General features: G+C 41.1%; 1 protein-coding gene across 2 annotated transcripts in view; it reads left to right on the forward strand.

Moving 5' to 3' along the window:
* The window catches only part of MAN1A1 (mannosidase alpha class 1A member 1), a 171,720-nt gene that overhangs the window by 27,999 nt on the left and 123,387 nt on the right, over positions 1 to 20,334 (forward strand). The window contains exons 1-5 of one of the 2 annotated variants that reach the window (XM_040238401.1): positions 2,974 to 2,983; positions 7,437 to 7,451; positions 8,526 to 8,530; positions 16,553 to 16,649; positions 19,566 to 19,681. In XM_040238401.1, the coding sequence (XP_040094335.1) occupies positions 16,553 to 16,649; positions 19,566 to 19,681 (213 nt within the window). In that variant the 5' untranslated portion in view covers positions 2,974 to 2,983; positions 7,437 to 7,451; positions 8,526 to 8,530. Of the gene's footprint in view, positions 1 to 2,973; positions 2,984 to 7,436; positions 7,452 to 8,525; positions 8,531 to 16,552; positions 16,650 to 19,565; positions 19,682 to 20,334 lie in introns of those variants that run through there. The other variant, XM_040238400.1, reaches the window with a different exon arrangement.

The raw sequence follows: 20,334 nt of genomic DNA on the forward strand, positions 1-20,334 counted from the left end.
AAATAAGCCCTACTTCATAGAGTTGTCATTGATGGTCAGATGGAGTTGTGCCTAGTACATGTGCTGTGTAACTATTAGGATTATTGTTCTCATCAAGCAGTTTGTTTTAATCATTGCTTCTCAACCAGGGATATTTTGTCCTCTCCCCGCAGACAGTGGCTGTCACAGTGGGATTATGTGCTCCAGGCATCTAGTGGATAGAGGCCAGGGATCCTGCTGGAAACATCCTGCAATGCACAGAAAAGCCCCCTGCAACATAGAACTCTGTCTACCCAAAATGTCAGTAAAACAGAGGCCGAAACCCTGTTTTAAACCAGTGACCTTATATGGTTTTAGTAACACCTTCATTTGCAAGTGAGATACTCATGTTTCATTAGTGACTTTTAACACTGAATATCTTCATCCTTGACAGCCATGGAGCTCTGAGTTCTACAGTAAAATAATAATAATAATAGTAATAATATTTTTCCAGTGTTTAAAAGATCTTACTTTATCTACTTGTCTATTTTTATATGTAACACAAAGTTTACAAGACTGTGCTTAACTTCTGAATACACAATTAGGTATAAGATATACTTTGTTCTTGTGAAGAAATTGACAGAATTTCTAATTAGCCTAATTTGCAAACTTTCCAGTGAGCTTTTTTCTGGAGATTATAGGAAAGAAATCACTTGAATTTGACTTGAATTTGGATATTTGCTGTTACTATGTATGTTGAACGGAGAAGGCAATGGCAACCCACTCCCATACCCTTGCCTGGAAAATCCCATGGGTGGAGGAGCCTGGTGGGCTGCAGTCCATGGGCTCGCACAGAGTGGGACACGACTGAAGGGACTTAGCAGCAGCAGCATGCATGTTGAAACAGAGTACAGACAAGACAAATGCCCACTAGAGCTACCGGTTTAGAATTCACCCCCATTGTAGTGTGTGGTCTAGACAGGCCAGAAGCATTTGCGGCAGTGTCCTTTTTACTTCTGACTGTCTCGGAAAGCTTGTGTGTTGCCTTCCCTCCTCACCTCCCTCTTACATGTATCGGATGACTTAGAATATGCTTCACCTAGGCCTTCCTCTCCATGACCCCCCAACCTTGTTACCTTTACCTCACGTTTAGCTACTTAAGCCATCTTTCTCACTATCCAGGACTATAGTTATCCACTCCCCCTTTTCACGGAGTTTGTCCTTTTGATGACTGGGTCAGTTAGTCTTCAACACCTGCGCTGCAGCTAGGGTGCAGGGAACTACGGAAACTGACCTCCAGGAGGGACAGCAAAGACTCTGGGTGCGTTCCCTTAGCTTCCTTTGTGTTGTCTGCCTGACGAAACTGAGAACCACAGGACAGAAACACAGCAACCTGCAGCTGTAAGTCATGATGGTCATGCTGGACACCAAGTAGGTGCTAGTAGGTGCTCAGAAATACTTGATTACATGGTGTGATGTACATGCTAAGTATTGGTAAAACTTGTGATTGTATGTAATAGAAATAGATTTTTCTTGTTGTAATTAACAAATTCTTGGCTCATGAGTATCAGCAAAAGGAGAGTTCCTTGCAGTGAGGGTGACATCCACTCTGTCCTTTTTGGGTCATTATGTTATGTATTAGGCTTCCCTGGTGGTTCAAACAGTAAAGAATCTGCCTGCAGTGCGGGAGACCTCGGTTCAATCCCTGGGTCGAGAAGATTCCCCTGGAGAGGAAATGGTTACGCACTCCAGTATTCTTGGCTGGAGAATTCCATGGCAGGCTACAGTCCATGGGGTCACAAAGAATTGGACACAACTGTGTGACTAACGCTTTCACATATTATGCATTATGTACCTGTAAGAGGTTCAAAGAGAAACACCCAGACACTTCATTTAAAAGGAACAAACAAAATGTTTTTGAATACACACCATATCAGCCATATTTTATCTTCAGGGCTAGAAACTGGGAAAAGCAGTTTACAGCAGAATTACACTTTTTAATGTGGTCTTTTGTTAAACTTCAAAACTTTGTTTTTATGATACTCTTTAGAAGTGGTAGAACTGTGATAACTAATTCTTCACAGACTTCATGATGAAGAGGGATTAGTTTTAGGAGTAACTTGCATCTCTTCAAGGCTTTGGATCATTTCTGTGATCTCAGACTGTTAGAACAGAGAACTTTGTCCGTCGGTGGCCACCTCGCTATGGACTTAGCTGCATCTTTGAACCTTAAAAGATCAAACTACACAGCAGTTGAAAATGAATTAAGGCCTGCCTTCAGTTTTGGAATGACTGTTACCTGAATCTTATTTGGCCACTTCGTAATTTAGAGCCTTGTGATGAAGACATTGTGGAAAAACTCTTTAACAGCTTTACCAGTGAAACTGGTAATAGGGAAATGCTTAAGTTTCTCCCTGGAGAATTAGTTGATCTGGGGAAGGGAGACCTTGGATTACAATGAATCAGCATTTACACGTAGTCTTCTATGGAAAGGACTGGTAAACAGGCTTGGCTCCGCAGCAGATGTCACAGGACCATGCCTCTTGCTCGTATAGTGTGGAGAATGGCATTTTTTTGTGATGGACCAGGCCAGTGGCTTGAGGGGTAGAGACAGAGATGAAGATCTCTATCTGGGCTGAAGATAGAGATCATGTTAGGAAGGCAGTTCAAGAACTGGCTACCAGTAGTCCCAAGGGTGGAGCTAAGCTGTGAATCCAGGTTTCAAGAAGAATGCCAGCATCAAGGCATATGATAGTAGTCCTGGGTCTAAGCTGAGCAGAGCCTGGGACCCAGAAGTCCAAGTCAGAGGAGAAAACAGCAGGACCAGAATTCCAGCAATCACTAACACTGATAAGACTTACAGCATGACAGACAGCTGTGTACTGGTTAGCCCCTTGTGGACAGGAAGTGAACGCAGCATTGGTCGTGTAGCTATAGGCACGCTGATGCTTGTGAGAGGAATGAGCCGTTCAGCCTGTCTCTAAGGAAGCAGGTGGGAATGAAGTTGGGACTTGGCATCCGGAGAGTCTTGTGTGGGAGCGGTTGCACCCCGCTGCCCCACTGTATCTGTTCTGGAGTTTGCTCTCTGCCTGGCTGACAGGGGTTGGGTCTGCTTCCTTCTCTGTGAGCACGTCCTACAGGAGCCGGCTAGCGGCTAGCATGCTGAGGCTAAGACTACATTGCCCTCACTGTTGCCCAGGGTACCTGTTTACCGGTTATGTGTTTGACCTCTTACTACGTTTCAAGACCTCAGATCTTTGCCAGTAGAATTTTAAAGTGAGTAGTTAGTTCCTAGGAAGGTATCCTTCTAAGACAGGGCTGAGGGAACAGGCAGGAGGGACACATCCCTCACAAGTCCTGACAGAGCATCCTGGGAGAACGTAGAATATTCTCCTGGTTCTGAGATGCATTTTAAACAAGGATGTTCTAAATCATAGTAGAGAGTCCTAAGCCAAGGACAGTGTTTTATATTCAGTGCTAGGAAGGTATTTTCTGTCGACAGTAGAAGGTCATACTTCTCTATTTGGAACAACAACAGTCTTGTTTCCAGAAATGAAGGATATGGAATTCTAATGTTGTTCAAACAATGAGAAGAAAATACACAGTATAAAACAGTTGGTTTATATGGAAATTGATAGTTGAGAATCACAAATACACTGACCTATTTTAAATAAGATTTGGTGTAGTTATAATAGGAAAAGGCTGTATTCTTTCATATACACATATATTTGAGGGCGATGAGATAAATTTTACATTTGAGAGAAAGAAATTGTAACTCAGCTATGATACTCCATAAAAGTAGATGAAAATTAAACATTTCAACTAGTATTGTTAGTTTTACTCACAGAAGCACAACATTTAGTGAAAATACTACATTATGTATTAATCAGAGCCCTTTTCAAGATAAGAATGTGATGCAACTATTAAGGTAATTCAGTTTTTACCATACTGTGGATAAATTCTTTTATAGAAGATGCCTGAACTAATATTTGGGATTTTCATCCAAAAATATAATCTTCTTTGATAACAGTATTTACTTGAACAGTTTATCCCATTTTGAACAAATATTTTATTTTTTTCAAGGAAGGTGGATGAAAAGAACTCAGATTGCCCCTTGAAGTTATTGTCTTCTGGGTAAATCCCGGAATCCTGACTACATAATTTTTCTTTTTTAAATTATTTATGCATGTCCTCCTACTGGTATTTTAAACCTTGAACAAAGGACTCAGGCTCCCCTAATTTCTTTGACAAATCATACTATTTACTATTATGCAACTTTTCTGAACAAACCTTCAGAATAGTTTCAGCTACGAAACAATATTATGAAAAGAAATAATGCAGAGAAAAGCTTGCTATTTCCCCAGATTGGGGGTATGGTATAAGTCCAGTTTTGATCTGGTCACTCAGGTTTATAAAACGGTAGTTACTCACACGTTAAATTCATCAGTGATTGGTAATCAGTGAGGTAAGTGACAAAATAACCTTAGTTTGAATTTGAAACATAACGGGGGACTTCCCTAGTGGTCCACTGGTAAAGAATCCACCTGCCAATTCATGGGACACAGGTTTGATCCCTGGTCCGGGAGGATTCCATATGCCGCAAAACAGCTCAGCCCGTGTATCACAATTTCTGAGTCTGTACTGTGGAGCCCTCGAGCTGCAGCTTCTGATCCTACGCACCCTAGAGTCTGTGCTCCGCAACACGAGGACCTACCACAATGAGAAACCCACCCGCCCCAACTAGAGAGTAGCCCCTGCTCACCACAACTAGAGAGAGCCTGTGTGCAGCCATGAAGACCCAGCACAGCCGAAAATAAAATTAATTTTAAAAATAAACCTAATGAGGCAGGCTATAAACCTAATGAGGCAGGCTATCGCCATCTCCTCTTCAGGACGATGCCCTGTAGTACGGGATTTACACTCATTTATGGTAGCGGAACAGCCACAGTGACAGCACGTCTGCCTGCCTCACACCTCCATTCAAGACAGAAAGAAGGGGAACAGCAGGGCTGTTGGTCAGCCTTGACTCACGTCTCATTGGCCTCAGCTTTGTCACATAGCCATCTCTAGCTGTAGAGAGATTAGGAAAATACACATTCAGCTTCTGTAACTTCTGGACAGGCAGGGAGAAGGAGCTTGGGGTGTGGGGTGAGTCAGTCTGCAATAGATAGAATATATATTCATCATTTTCCTGTTTTATTATTGTTTTGTAGTTTTATGAACAGTGAAATAAGTTGACCTCTGCTGATAAACTTGGCACTGTTTTGTTTTGTTTTGTTTTTTTTCCTTCTTAAATCTATGAAGGTCTTTGCCCAATTTTTTAAGCCATGAAATAGCTGAACAAAATTGGAAGTCATTGTACCCAAAGCTAATACTAAGTAATACCATCTACTTTAACAGGTCACTGAATCTGGTGTACATTTAATTCTGGGCACTTGCCATCTAGCAACTGTAGAATGAATGATGATTATCTCCTCCTTCCAAAAAAAAAATTCTAGCCTTATCAGAATTTAGAGTTCTAACAGAATGGTTAGAGTAATGCATTTTCAAGCCCAGGTAAATACTGCCATCACTTGCAAAACGTCACAGATGATCTTAAACCCATAGAAAATATGGCTTATCAGATGGTAAGGATACGACCATATTATATGTTAATGCTTGCCTTAACAGTGGTACCACATATAGCCCAAAGTCATTGTTTGCCATATTCACTATTAGAAACATAGCAGAAGTCTAAATAAATCTGTAATCGAGCATTGTAAAATAATCAGTATTGCTGTACTTTTTTAGTAGGTGTTTGGGCAAAAACCTGATGTTTCCAATTTACGGGAAATTTATAGAATGGTATTGACATTTAAACTCATTCTGAGCAAAATATGTTTTTTCAGTTCTCAATAAACAAAATTACTAAGGTTTTTTTGGTGACAAAATGTTGAATACTATGAAACCAAGAATAAAGATTATGATCTAACACTGTAGGATGTGCAGAAGGAAATAAACTAATGTCTTTCACTGGAAGGAAATTTTAGACATTAAAATAATATGTAAAGCAAAAGTCTTTTCCCGTGTATGTAAGATATCTTTTCCCACAGGGCATCAGAAGCAAGAGATATTCTCATTTTTATTCTAGTTTCTCAATCTACCAATATATTTAATGTTGCTCTCCTGTGTCAGCAAGGTTTTTAAAAATGGAAAAATTGGAAGATGGTTTTCCATAGCCTGTTTCTGAAGTCTCACTACTGGAAATTGAATTTATCCAGGATAATTAAATAATAGAAAGCATGCATTATATGTATCAATAACACATGAGTTAACAGTTTGTTTGGAAACTTATTTGTAAAGCATATTCCCCAGATTTCATGGGTCACATTTAACTCAGGATACTGTACAGGCTTCACAATCAGCCTGAATTCAGAGCCCCTACCCTGATGGAGGGCTGACCTTGGAAAAATTACTTAACCTCTTGATTTCTTCATCTGTGTTGATGGGACTCTCAGTGGAGAGACTACTTTCCTTGTAGGATTGTTGTGAAGGACTGAGAGAATATGTAAATGTTTCACATATTTCCTGACATATAAGTGTTCAATAAATGCTGGCCCTTTCTATTATTAAGGATGATAAGAAAATACCTTTTTGTGACACATCAATTATGAATTTTACGTCTTGCAGAAGCACTAGCTGCTACTCCAAGATTATACTTAGGAACCAGCATTTTTGATATTTAATATATATAGCTGACATTTCATAGGTAATTTTTTAAATAGAACATTTTTATTGGTATACGAGATACTAATGTTTAAAATGATTATCTGCAGTATACAAAAATTACTTTCATAATATTATAGAAGCTCAAATGACAAGGAGTATCCCAACTATTTATTAACGATGGACAGTCTTAAGGGTAATAATTTCAGAAATTAAAAAAAAATATTTCCCTATAATATGTGACATTTTTATAAGCAATATAGTGTGCATTCTACCTTCAAGAAGTAATAACTTGCAAAATTATACCAATAATTTGTAATCCTTTAGTTAAGATAGTGATTTCTAGTTTTAATTTGAAAAGGGAACAGTTGTGCCCTGCAATTCTCCTACTGATAACAGCTTTATTCATAATTGCCCAAACTTGGAAGCAACCAAGATGTCCTTCAGAAGGTGAATAGATAAACTGATACATGCAGACACTGGAGTACTATTCACTGGGAGGGATGGGGTTGGCGGGGAGGGGAGGGAAGCTGGAGGGGGAAGGGATGTATGTATAATTGTGGCTGATTTGTGTTGTTGTATGGCTGAAATAACAACATTGTAAAAATCTTAAAGTATATTCAAATTAAAAAAAAGAAATGAGGTACTAAGTCATAAAAATTGAGACATAGAGGAACCTTAAGTATATATTTACCAAGTGAAAGAAGTCAGTTGAAAGACTATACTATATGATTTCAACTGTATGATATTCTGGACAGTGAAAAACTATGGAGATAGTAAAAAGATCAGTGGTTGTAGGGTGGGGTGGAGGAGAGGGGAAAATAGTGGAGGCCAGAGGATTTTTGGGTCAACGAAACTATTCTGTGTGATAATATAATGATGGATACAAAGTCACTATACATTTGCCAAAACTCACAGAACGTACAATAACCAGAGTGAATCTTAATGTAAACTATGGACTTCTGGTGATGGTGACGTGTCAGTGTAGGCTCACTAATGTAACAGATGTATCATTCAGAAACATTGTATTATTAGTATTACTACACGTGTGTGTGTAGGGAGTATATGGGAAATCTATACTGTCCTTTTAATTTTGCTGTGAACCGAAAACTGCTCTAAAAAATTGTCTATTAAAAACACATACATATAAAAGAAAAAAAAGAAATGCTGTGTCCTGCAACTCTCCTCTTGATAACTGAAGCAGAACAGGACTCTCTCAGGCAACTCTGCTTGCTTAAGAAAATAAGAAGAAAAGAATGTAAATTTTAAAAGGCAGCTATCTCTAACTTTTGCTTATTTTTAGAAAAATTTTGCTTTTTTTTTTTCATTATTTATATATTCTTTCTCATTAATTATATTCTAACTTCATAGTATTTGTAACATTTAAAAAAGAAGTATTAAAAGAACCAATAAAAAGTTTATTAGTCTTCATGAACTTGACAAGTCTTATAAACAGATCCCTTAAAGAGCATATTTATTCTAAAACATGTGTCACACCTGCAGAAAGATAAATGGAGTGAAAATTTGAAGCTATAGCGTGACACACATGAGTTAAAAGGATGTTTGGGCTTGCTTTGTTGTTGTTTAGTTAGTCACTTGCTAAGTCGTGTCCGACTCTTTTGCAACACCGTGGACTGCAGCTCTCCAGGCTCTTCTTTCCATGGGATTTCCCAGGCAAGAGTACTAGAGTTGGTTGCCATTTCCTCCTCCAGGGGATCTTCCCAATCCAGGGATTGAACTCACGTTTCCTGCATTGGCAGGTGGGTTCTTTACTACTGAGCCACCAGGGAAGCTTATTTTATTAAAAATATTAAAACTAAAATTTTAAAAAAAATGTCTTTTGAGAGAAGAGATTCACTGAGAATAGGTTTGTTTCCTATGAAGAAACGTTTTTGAGGCCTTCTTAGAATAAAAGGAAGGTCCGTGGTACCCCAGCAGGGGGTATTGTTTTCTCTTGCCTGCTAAAAGCTCTGTAGTCACTGATGAGTCCCAGGTTTGGAAAAGCACTCACTACTAGGCCTTTGCCTGGGAACTGCGCAGGGAAGATCAGTTGGCATCTGGCCTGCAAAGGACCACTTGCTAGCCTCCCATTGACCACAGAGGTCTTGCTTAGCAAGGATAATTAATGAAAGCAGATTTAGATCAATTTAAAATCAACCAAAGAAAAACCAAGAACTCTGATGCTGCATGTTTGAACTCTGTGGGAAGAGACCACAGTCACTGACCACAAGACAGATATTTTTGAGAAGGGAATAACTGCAAGTCATAGACCCTCAGCTGATCCAGAGCTTGTCTGTGTAAAGAAAACACTCTCACTAATAAATACTTCTTTCCAAAAAAAGGAATGTACTAGATAGTCATATATGAACAAATCTTTTTCTAACAGCCAACTTTTCAGATGTGAAATTACTATTTCTTAGAATATTTTAGAGTTATATATTTATATTTTAGTCAAGTGTGGGGGGGGGCTTGAAAGGGGTGTCCTCTACCCTCTTTCATTTGGTAATAGCACAGGCATTTTATAAAAGAGTGTCAGAATTTGGTCACAGAGAAAGATCCATTAAATAGCTTATAACCCAGTTCTCTGGGCCAGACATAGAAAAACTGGGTTTTTCTTAGGGTATGAGATACTTCTTAGAAACAGGACAATCTGTCCTCTATAAGTGGTGATTAACTGGACTTCTCATTTTTTTAAAACTGACTTTATCAGGCATTCTGAGTCTTTTTCAGAAGAGATTGCTGCTCTAACTGCTGTTTCAATTCGAGGAATTAATGTTTAGTAGCCCATTAGGGTTCATACAATAATAGCATTAATAATTACTCCTCCTTTATGTATCTCCTGCTTTCTTTAAAAAAAAAAAAAAAAACACTAAATCGGCTGTGGGAGAATTCAGAACATCTGAAACTGAAGAAAATATGGTCACACATCTATCCACTCCTTGGTTATAAGGCACCCTGGGGTGCCTGGTGACTGATTGCACACACCGGGACAAGGAAGAAGAAGTCGGCTCGTGGAGAGGAGGAAAGAAGAGTGGCCACCTTTAGCCCTCGAGGTGGTGATAAAGCTCACGATATACGGCAGCTGAAGAGATCAGGAGTCAGCACAGTTGGCAGCTCAGTGTGATGAAGAAGAGTTCACGGTTCTCCATAAATCCAGGGACAGGCAGGGTCGGAGGAGGGCAGAGCCATCTTGTCTGCCCTAGTATGCCTACACAGTGGGAGGAGAAGAGTTGGGCTTCAGAGCTGGAGAGAGAGCTGAAGCAGAGGGAACAAAGGTCCTGAGGGTTGAAGGATACAATGCAGATGAGAAAAACTGGTGCTGCTAGGACCCATCCTGGAGCCAGCTTACAAGTCCAGTTTGGTGTGTGCCCTTCTGCTGCCAAACCCGGCCGTGTCCCTTTGGACCCCAGGTAGGGATGCCCCCTATGCCTGGAGCAGCAGGGGAGCTCAGTCTTAAGGTTTGCAAGCAGTAAAGTCAAGGCACTCTAAGTGATGCAGAGGAAAGAATCAGAATGGGAGAGTTCACAACCTTGCTCTTTCTGTGTGCTATGCTGGGCCTCTGCTTCCTACTCTGTAAAATGGGGTTAATAGTACCCCAGAGGCATTGCTGCTGCTGCTGCTAAGTCGCTTCAGTCCTGTCCGACTCTGTGCAACCCCACAGACAGCAGCCCACCAGGCTCCTCCGTCCCTGGGATTCTTCAGGCAAGAACACTGGAGTGGATTGCCATTTCCTTCTCCAATGCGTGAAAGTGAAAGTGAAGTCGTGTCTGACTCTTAGCGACCCCATGGACTGCAGCCTACCAGGCTCCTTTGTCCATGGGATTTTCCAGGCAAGAGTACTAGAGTGGGGTTCCATTGCCTTCTCTGACCCCAGAGGCATTAAGGAGGATTAAGTGTGTGGCAGAGCATTACCAGGTTCCTCCCCCAGTGCCTTGTAGGTGTGGGACAAAGTTAAGTCACTTTCTTCTTTACAGCTTCTGCACTTGTATGTATAGAATGGTGTAGGATTTAGAATTACAAATGCTTTCTGAAATGGGAGCTTACCTCTCATTCAGCAAGAAGAGAATTGCTGAGAGGCATGTGCATAATGCTTTATACATCTCAGGTCTTGAGGACTCGCTAATTCTGGGCAGAGTCAACACCAATGTCCTGACAGGCCCTGAACGGTCAAGAGCAGGCACTGAGGCAGCTTGGGCTGGAAGTGGGCCAGGCACTGCTCACTGAGCTGGGGGGGCAGCCTGGAGGGAAGCATCATGCCCACAGGCCTGAGAACAGAGCAGTCAGGTCTAGACATGTGCCCTTAAACTAGGGGTTGCAGTGCAGACCGCTGGTCTGTGGGCCATCTGTGGCTCACAGATATTTTTTCCCTTTCACTAGTATACTGTTTTTATTCTAGACCCCTGGGAAACCTAGCTCAAACCTTGAAAGCAAGCTTAGTATTTTTTTTTTTAAGAGTATTTCTTTAAATGGCTTTAGCCAGGGCCTTCACTCTTGTTTGGCTAAATCCCCCCATCATTTCCAATTGCCCTAAACCTGGCCATTCTATTTCTGTCTGGCCCTTGAATTTTCAGTCCTCCTTCCGAGCCCAAAGCAGAGCAGCGTACAAGCCAGGGAGCTGGCCCTGGACCCAGAACCAACAACTGAATGTATTCTATCCCTCTGTCCAGGGGCTGCTGGGTGAAGTACAGGACTGTGTTGAATTTGGAGTGGGCTACAGTCCACGGGGTCACAAAGAGTCAGATGGATACAGCTGAGCACAGCCACACAAACAGCCTTGTGGAAAGGGAGAAAGCAAGTGTTAGTCGCTCAGTCATGTCCAGCTCTTTGCTACCCCATGGACTGGAGCCTGCCAGGCTCTTCTGTTGATGGGGATTCTTGAGGCAAGAATACTGGAGTGGGTTGCCATTTCCTCCTCCAGGGGATCTTCCTGATCCAGAGATCGAACCCAGGTCTCCTGCATTGCAGGTGGATTCTTTACTGTCCGATGGAAAGGGAGAGAGAACTGATGTATTTCAGTTTTGGAAAGAGATAAATTGAGCAAGGTGCTGAATGAGTGTTTTAATCTGATACGGGGTGAATTTGGAAGCTCTCACGGCTGGGAGGGTTCTTTGTGCAGAGCAAGGACAGACAGAAGGTGGGTGGACTCGGACCTTGCCCAGTATACCGTCTTAAGGGGAGAATCTTCCCAGGACTGTCCTAGGCGGCATCCTGGTTCCATTTAACGTAACAGGGTGCCAAATGCAGAAATTGTGGTAGGCTCCAGGCCTGCAGTGTCTGTGAGTGCCGAGTCATACCGTGCTCTGCGTTCTGTCACCTCTCAGTGACACTGACCTCTTCCCTCCCCTGTGAATTTCCCTCCCGCTGAATTGCTCTGTCCACTGTGTGCGTAGCTCCGTGTCCACTTTTCCTTTGCGCTATTCTTGCTTATCTCTGTTTAAACTCCTGCACCAGGTGGGGCAGTGAGGTGGAGGTCGGCATGAAAGCCAGGAACACTCTTCAGATGTCTCCCTGTAGCCAGACGTTATCAGATCTGATCTCCTGACCATGATGTGAGGAAGATAATGCTATTCATTTATTTTTTTCATGTAGACGGTAATTTTTAGAGCAGCTTTAGGTTCACAGCAAAATTGAGTGGAAAGTATGGCGTATTCGCATAGATCCCTGCCCTAGCACAACCCAATCCGCCCGCACAGTTAACATCTGCACTGCAGTAGGATGTTTGTTTCCTTCGATTGTTGTTTTTAAAGATGAGAAACTGAGGGTCTGAGAGATCCGACCGTTAGACAACAGGGCTCCAGCTCCCCCAGCTGAAGCCCGCCTGCCTTGCTCCCTGTGACGGCATCCACAGCACAGGGTCTCCCAGGGGCTCAGTGCTCCTTCTGGTCCTCAGCCTTCTTCCCACGGGAATGTAGGGAGCTGGGCTGCACCAGGTGAGAGGCAGAGCCGGCTAGATTGTTGTCTCATGTTCACGAATCTAGACGTTGTTTTCCAGTGGGTGAGCAGGGTTTGGCCAAGCTGTGACTTGATTTCTTGAAGTTTACTTTTTCTCTTGTTTCCCTGCTGCCATGGCCCTGTTCCACCAAAGATTAAAGAAGACTGAGAGAGTGATCCTAAAAATGTTTTAGTTGAGATTTTTATCTGGATGTTTCAGAAGTTACTTTCATGTGACAAGTAATGTCAAAGTTTGGTGGAAATTACTGACAGGCTTTTAAAATCAGTTTGTTCAAAGCATCGATTGTAAATGTAAATTTAGGAGCGAAGTCCATCAATTTCTACCTTATCGGGGCGGTAGATTCAACACCCTCCCGCTTTCTCCGCTAGTCCTCAGCTGAACCAAGTGTAGCCCTCCATGTCCTTTGGAATAGCTGGAATGTGCGTGTCTCTGAACTGGTTGTTGTTGTTCAGTCGCTCAATCGTATCCAAGTCTTTGCAACCCCATGGACTGCAGCACGTCAGGTCTCCCTGTCCCTCACCATCTCCCCGAGTTTGCCCAAGTTCATGTCCATTGCATCAGTGATGCCATCCAGCCATCTCATCCTCTGACACCCTCTTCTCCTTCTGCCCTCAATTGTTCCCAGCATCAGGGGCTTTTCCAATAAGTCAGCTGTTCATATCAGGGGACCAAAATCCTGGAGCTTCAGCTTCAGCATCAGTCCTTCCAAAGAGTACTCAGGGTTGAATTCCTTTAAGGTTGATTGGTTTGATCTCCTTGCTGTCTACTGGACTGGTACGTTTATTTGTTTACACTTAATGGGTGTGGAAAGTGGACTCAGATTAATTGCCTCACTTGGAGTCACACCAATGATGGCAGAGCTCAGATATAAACCCATTTTTTAAGGTTCTTGTACCTGTGACCTGCTCTTATACATTCCTCCTCAGTAAACAAGAGGATTTTTCTTTGAGGACATACCACTGGGCAGTAAGTAAACAGTCTCAGCAGGAAAAGAGCCTCATGGAGGAGAGGAAGATAATTCATCAACATTGAGCATTCAGCACCATTGTTTGCAGTTCTGTAATCCCATGGGTGGAGGAGCCTGGTAGGCTGCAGTCCATGGGGTCGCTAAGAGTCAGACACGACTGAGTGACTTCACTTTCACTTTTCACTTTCATGCATTGGAGAAGGAAATGGCAATCCACTCCAGTGTTCTTGCCTGGAGAATCCCAGGGACGGGGGAGCCTGGTGGGCTGCCGTCTCTGGGGTCGCACAGAGTCAGACACAACTGAAGCGACTTAGCAGCAGCAGCTCTACAAGCTTGACATAATTCCCCTGGGCAGCATGCAAATAACTGACCCCCCACCTCCCGCCTTCCCCCACCCCCTCTCCCCCCACCCCCGCCGTCTGCTTCCCAGGCTCTCTCCTTGCCTTCCACCTCCCTCTTGGTTTCACCCGAGGTGACCAACCACTGGAATCCTTTAACAGGATGGCTCTTCCTGTTTATTTCACAGATTCCTGGAGAAACCAATATTAGAGCTCCATACAGGGCACTTTGACCACACTGTTTTCTTTTTCTTTTCTAACTTTATTTATTTATTTTTTTTTCTTTTCTAACTTTAACGCATAGAAAATCCCATGGGATGAGGAACCCATTTTGAGAAATGGGTCACAGCGGCTTTTGAAATACAGGCAGATAAGCAATTAGTGTCTGATTTTCCCTTAGGGAAAAAAAGATAAGGAAAGTTCATAGATATTACAGTAGTAACTCAGTGAGGTTCTGTGCCAGTGGTACATTGTATAAATGGTCATGTTTGACTAAACAACAGTCTTCTATAGGAAAGCTTGATGCTGTCTTTGAGTCATTAGTAGTACATGGTACAGATTTCCATTCAGACCTGGAGTGGAAACAAATCATCGTAACTTTTTTTTTTTTCTGTTCTTGTATTAGATGTATTCCAAAAGCTTTTGGATTTATAAAGTATCTTTGAAACAGGAATAAAGAGTTTACCAAATACAGTGCATTTAATGGGAAAACCAAATCAAACTGAGATGTAATCTCAAGGTGTTTTTGTACCTAGTGTTTATGTACCCTGTCTTTTCAGAGGCTCATTGGTTTCTATTTGTGTGATGTGAGTTTAATTGGGCTCAATATAGGCTTGAATTCAGTAGGTGTGCGATTATTCACCCTGTGCGCAGGGTGCCACCACATAGGTCATGCTCGTGTAATCCTTACATGCATCCTGTGAGGAATTATCCCAGATTTTCCCGTAAAGAAAGCCTGACTCATCCATGATTGTGTGAGTAATTGGTAGTCATTGCAAATCAAGTTATTTTCCCTTCAAACCTAGTATACTTTTCAACAAAATTAATTGATAAGGAGGAAAATCTCTAAAACTCTCCCATATACGCATTCTGTTGATGGTTAGAAGATCAACAGTCTGGTTCATCATAGGAAGGGTCTGTTGCTGACTCATCAAAGGAAGTTTATACAGTGTATGATTAATGCCATTGGCTTTGAAGTCAGGCCAACACAGGGATGAACCCTGGCTCCACAGCCGTGGAGAAATGGCATGACTCTGAGCAAACATGTTTGTGTTGTAACTTCTCAAAGTCTCAATTTTTTCATCTAGCAAACAGTGACAATACAACGTCATTCATAGAGTGGTAACGAGAATTGAGTACAATACTGAACATAGAGCACTTAGTGGAGTACCAGCAGACAGTACAGATTTTTTGGTAGCTGTTATTACTAACAGTGGTGGTGAGTTAGGAAGATACTTTGCTGATACAGAGTGATTGAAGATAGATGTGCTTCGTTATTTGGGGGGACATAGGAAGACTTTCTTATTAATAAAATCGTACTAATCTCACTGAAGATTTTTAGTGATAAACAGCCTGTATATAGTATGTATGACTTTAGTGATGCTTTTTAAGATATTTTAAAATACGGAGCTGGATTAGACTATTTCCCCATTATGTTCATATTTTAGTTACTGTTGCTAATGGATTGGGGATAGTGGCATGAATAAATTCTGGACAGGTGAGGAGTCCTCAACCCTTTTAAAAAAATGTATACAAAAATAAGTGCAGTGTATTCTTGGAGTCATTAAAAACATCTGTACAACTATTCTATAATAGTTACACAACTGTTTTGATAAGCTCTTAGAGAATGATTTCTTTCCTTGACAATTATTCATTTTCTACTAGAGTTAATATGTAACATAATAGGTCAGAGCTTAGTTTCTAAGCCAGGAAAAACTGATTGATTTTCATTGTATGTAAGTAAACTAATTTTGTTAAAATTAATAAAATTTGAAAATGAAAAATGTATATAACTAATTTATGGCAGAGAGTTTTGCACTTTAAAAACATTCCTAGTACAAGACATCTAGGTTGGGAATATATAGAATTAGCTTCTTTTTTTCATTTCCTATATTTATTTAAAAATACTTCTCCATATAGTCTTGGTCAAGATACATCAGTGTTTAAAGTAATACCTTTGGATGTCTGTACACTAAGTACAGAGAACTTTTTACAAGAAAAGGGGGAATTTTAAGTATACAGTCCTTATAGATTTTATGCATTATGAGGATGAAATAGATAAATGAATGATTTATCTGCTTAGACTTATCTATTAAGAATGATTCACCCTTTTATGATAAACTATCTGTTGCTGGGAACTGACTTTTGAAAATGATATGTATTAATATATGAAAAAAGATTAAATGGATTTAAAAAGTCTCCATTTGTAGACATAAAGGGATGATGTGTGTTTGTATGTTATGTGTGTGTTCCAGCTTATTCATACCATTGTCCCCCTTTTAATTATCATCATCCTTTTAACTAAGCAGTGAGTTTTAGTGTTTTAACCTTTAGATCTTCGATGTATGATCTATCTTGGAGCAAAAACATCTCAAATTCAAATTATAATCCCATTTTTATTTCTTTTCTCAGATGATGAAACATGCTTGGAAAAATTATAAACGTTATGCCTGGGGTAAAAATGAACTGAAGCCTGTATCAAAAGGAGGCCATTCAAGCAGTTTGTTTGGTGAGTAGAATGTGCTTTGGCTTATTCCTGGCAGTAACTTCTCTCCAATCGACTGTATTTGTGGGTGGTGGAGAAAGTCTGTGTGACCCTCCAGATTGTGTTGCTAGGAGACTTGTACACCTGATGGAGTTGTCTGCAGGGGCTGTGCGTAGTGTGTCCTTCAGACATAGCACTGACTGCACTTTGGAACCACCTGCGTCCCTTAAAAAATACTGATGCCTGGGGCACACTTCCAAAGATCCTTATTTAATGGGCATGGGCACAGTATCCTGATTTTTAGCTCCCATGTGGTACATAGCAGAGGAGTATTTGTTGGCTGCATTAACTGCTTCCTGTCAGATAAAAGCTGTATCTTTATCAATAAGCTGGCCAAGGCAGCCAGCCGTGGTGACCTTCACTGTGTCTCAGTGACTCTCAGCTTTGGCTCTGAATTTCTCTTGTTTGTGAGAGAAAGGGAGGATGGAGTCGTCTGTTATATGAACTTCCATTTATCCACTTTGGCATCATTTTATTGCTTTGGGTCCTCACAGCCTGCTTCTGTGATTAATACCTTCTCCACGTATTAATAACATTCACATTGTGGAGGTGCAGAAGCTAAGTAACAGAAGTGTTAGATGGATTCCTTGGGTCACAGAGCTCCCCAGCGCCCTTCTCCCTGAACTCCATTCCTCTTCAGTTCTCACAATTTCATCTGTAAGTAACAGGATGAAAGGCGGGGGAAGGATGTGAATCTTGGTCTGATGCTTCTGAAATCACCATGGAAAAGGTGATATTCTATCTTTTAACTGAAGCTGTTATATAGTGTGCGCTAAGTCACTTCAGTTGTGTCTGACTCTTTGCCACCCTGTGGACTTGTAGCCCACCAGGCTTCTCTGTCTATGGGATTCTCCAGGCAAGAATACTGGAGTGGGTTGCCATGCCCTCCTCCAGGGGATCTTTCTGACCCAGGGGTCAGACCTGCATCTCTCACACCACCTGCATTGGCAGGTGGGTTCTTTACCACTGGCGCCACCCGGGAAGCCCCCTGTTAAATAGATCACATTCTGTAACAAATAACAGTATCAGCTGACCCTATGTGCCACAGTGCCATTTGTGTGTCTTCTCATTTAATCCCTGTTATTACGCGCATTTTATAGATGAGAAATATGAAACTGAGAGAACAGCTTGCCCAGTGCTAGCCACCTACTAACTGGCTGAACTGGTACTTGAACCCACATGTGACTTGCTAAGGTCAGAGTCTGCTCCTAATCACCCCACTATACTTTTCCATTTATTTAGGACCTTCCATTTGTTTGGCTTGCTTTCCAGCACTGTTATTAATAAACACAAATCTTTGCAAAGTTTATGACCTAGTCCAGAAGATGTATGTACAGATAGTGAATTACCAATGGACTGGGTGGATTCTTTGAATTGTGGTATTGGAGAAGACTCTTCAGAGTCCCTTGGACTGCAAGGAGATCCATCCAGACCATTCTAAAGGAAATCAGTCCTGAATATTCATTGGAAGGACTGATGCTGAAGCTGAAACTCCAATACTTTGGCCACCTGAGGCAAAGAACTGACTCATTTTGAAAAGACCCTGATGCTGGGAAAGATTGAAGATGGGAGAGGAGGACAACAGAGGATGAGATGGTTGAATGGCATTACTGACACAAGTTTGAGTAAACTCCAGGAGTTAGTGATAGACAGGGAGGCCTGGCATGCTGCAGTCCATGGGGTTGCAAAGCTTCAGACATGACCAAGCAACTGGACTAGACTGGGTGGATTCAGCAGATAATCATTGGAAGTTCTGAAAAACAGTAGACTCTCTGGTAGGGAGAAGGACATTGCAGGAACAGTTAGGGAGCACTGGATGAGTAGGGGAAAAGGCTGGTTGGTCCATCACAGCAACTCACTTTAGAGGTGAAAAGAATCAAACCTGGAGTGGTAGCAGTACATGTGGTTTCAGATAATTCTAAAGTATGTTTTGAGGACATGGTGACCAGTTAACACGGGTGATGGTAAATAAAGAGAGAAACCCAGACACTTTATGCAGACTCAGAGTTCTTAATTTTTTTACCGCTTACTATAACTTTAAATAATTCCACTTTTGCTTTTCTCTTTATGCAAGTTGTTCATACCATTAAGAAGTTATTTACTTGTAAATTTGCCATAATCTTTATCGAAGAGATTCCTCAGTTCTGTGTTAATACAGTGATGATTTTTAAATTTGTTGTTAAGCCTTAAAAACATTCAGAGTCTTTCAGCACAGAATGTGGAGGTGAATAAGACATGGCTTCTCTATTTTGAGGAACTTCACAGGCTGAAAGGAGAGGCGTATATGTAGGTGCAGTGGGAGACAGAAAGTGATGGGTGAAAGAGCAATGTAAAGTCTTCCTGTTGAGGGAATTGAGAGGAAATGAATGAGAGTCAGGCCTGGTTAGGACATGGGAGGAGAGGTTAGGATCAGTCAGCTGCAGAGAGGGGGTTGAATTCCATTTTTGAGTAATGGTTTCTTAGAGCTATCACTAAACAATTTTAGATCTAATTATAATTAAAACAGTTTTGTGCAGGTGCTCTTTGATGTAATTACATTAAAATTAATATGTGTATTGCTCCTTGGTTTCAGGTCTTTTTTTTTTTTTTTTTCCTTGCTAGAGAATGTGATCACAAATGAAATTTCTAAGAGATTTATTTTCTGCAACTCAGAAAAGACTTTAAAGATTAGTGTACCAGTCTATAGCCTGTGATAATTTTTAGTTTGGTTTGATACAACTTTTAAATTGTCTTTCACTGGAAGAACTTTAGACTGTGTTCAATATTCTTGTTTACTAATAAATTCAGTATTACTCACTTCCTGTCCAAGGTATGCTCAGTGTGGATGTATGGATCTGTCAAAGGTGTTTTATTGAGTAAATATTTTTCTGATATTTTCAGGTAATATCCAAGGAGCAACAATAGTAGATGCCCTGGATACACTTTTTATTATGAATATGAAAGATGAATTTGAAGAGGCTCAAGCATGGGTTGAAGAAAATCTAAATTTTAATGTGGTAAGTTAAACAAAAGCTGCCTATTCAGTTCTTAAATCTCAGTTAACATGGATAAATTCTCCTGTGGGGCAAATTATTGTGTTGTACCCTAGCAGAAACAAATAATGCAATTTTAAATAGTACATTCTATATTCTTAACTTTCCTTCCCTTACTACACAAATACATCTTTGTTTTTTTTTGGCAAATTAAGAGTAAGAATGAAGAAATTAAGACCTACACGTGCCAAGTACTCTTGTTCAAGTCCCACAGTAACCCCAAGAAATGAGTATTATTTTCATACCTTCACAGATTAGAAATCAGAGCCTCAGGGCTTATCTAGACCACACAGATAGTTGTACATCAGAGCTGTGAGCCCCACAAAAGCCTTGTGCTTCTGCGCTGCACCATGGTGCAATATTGCGACTTTGTTAGATGAACCTTTGTTAGCTAGAACCCAGGGTGTTACATGGTAAGCTGCAGTTTAATGAAAGACCACAAGAGAAATTGAAATAGAGAGGTTTATTACTTAACAGGTCCTGAAAAGGTACATGACTCACCTCCAGGGGCCACACAGGGAGGTCAAGGCAGAGTATAGACAGAGAGAAAGGACCTGGGGTACGTGCCTTTATGATGGGAGATCGAGTGCTTCAGGGTTCCGAAGGGAAGGCCGAAT

Source organism: Oryx dammah, unplaced genomic scaffold (genome assembly GCF_014754425.2).
Source record: "Oryx dammah isolate SB20612 unplaced genomic scaffold, SCBI_Odam_1.1 HiC_scaffold_4, whole genome shotgun sequence".
Classification (NCBI taxonomy): domain Eukaryota; kingdom Metazoa; phylum Chordata; class Mammalia; order Artiodactyla; family Bovidae; genus Oryx; species Oryx dammah.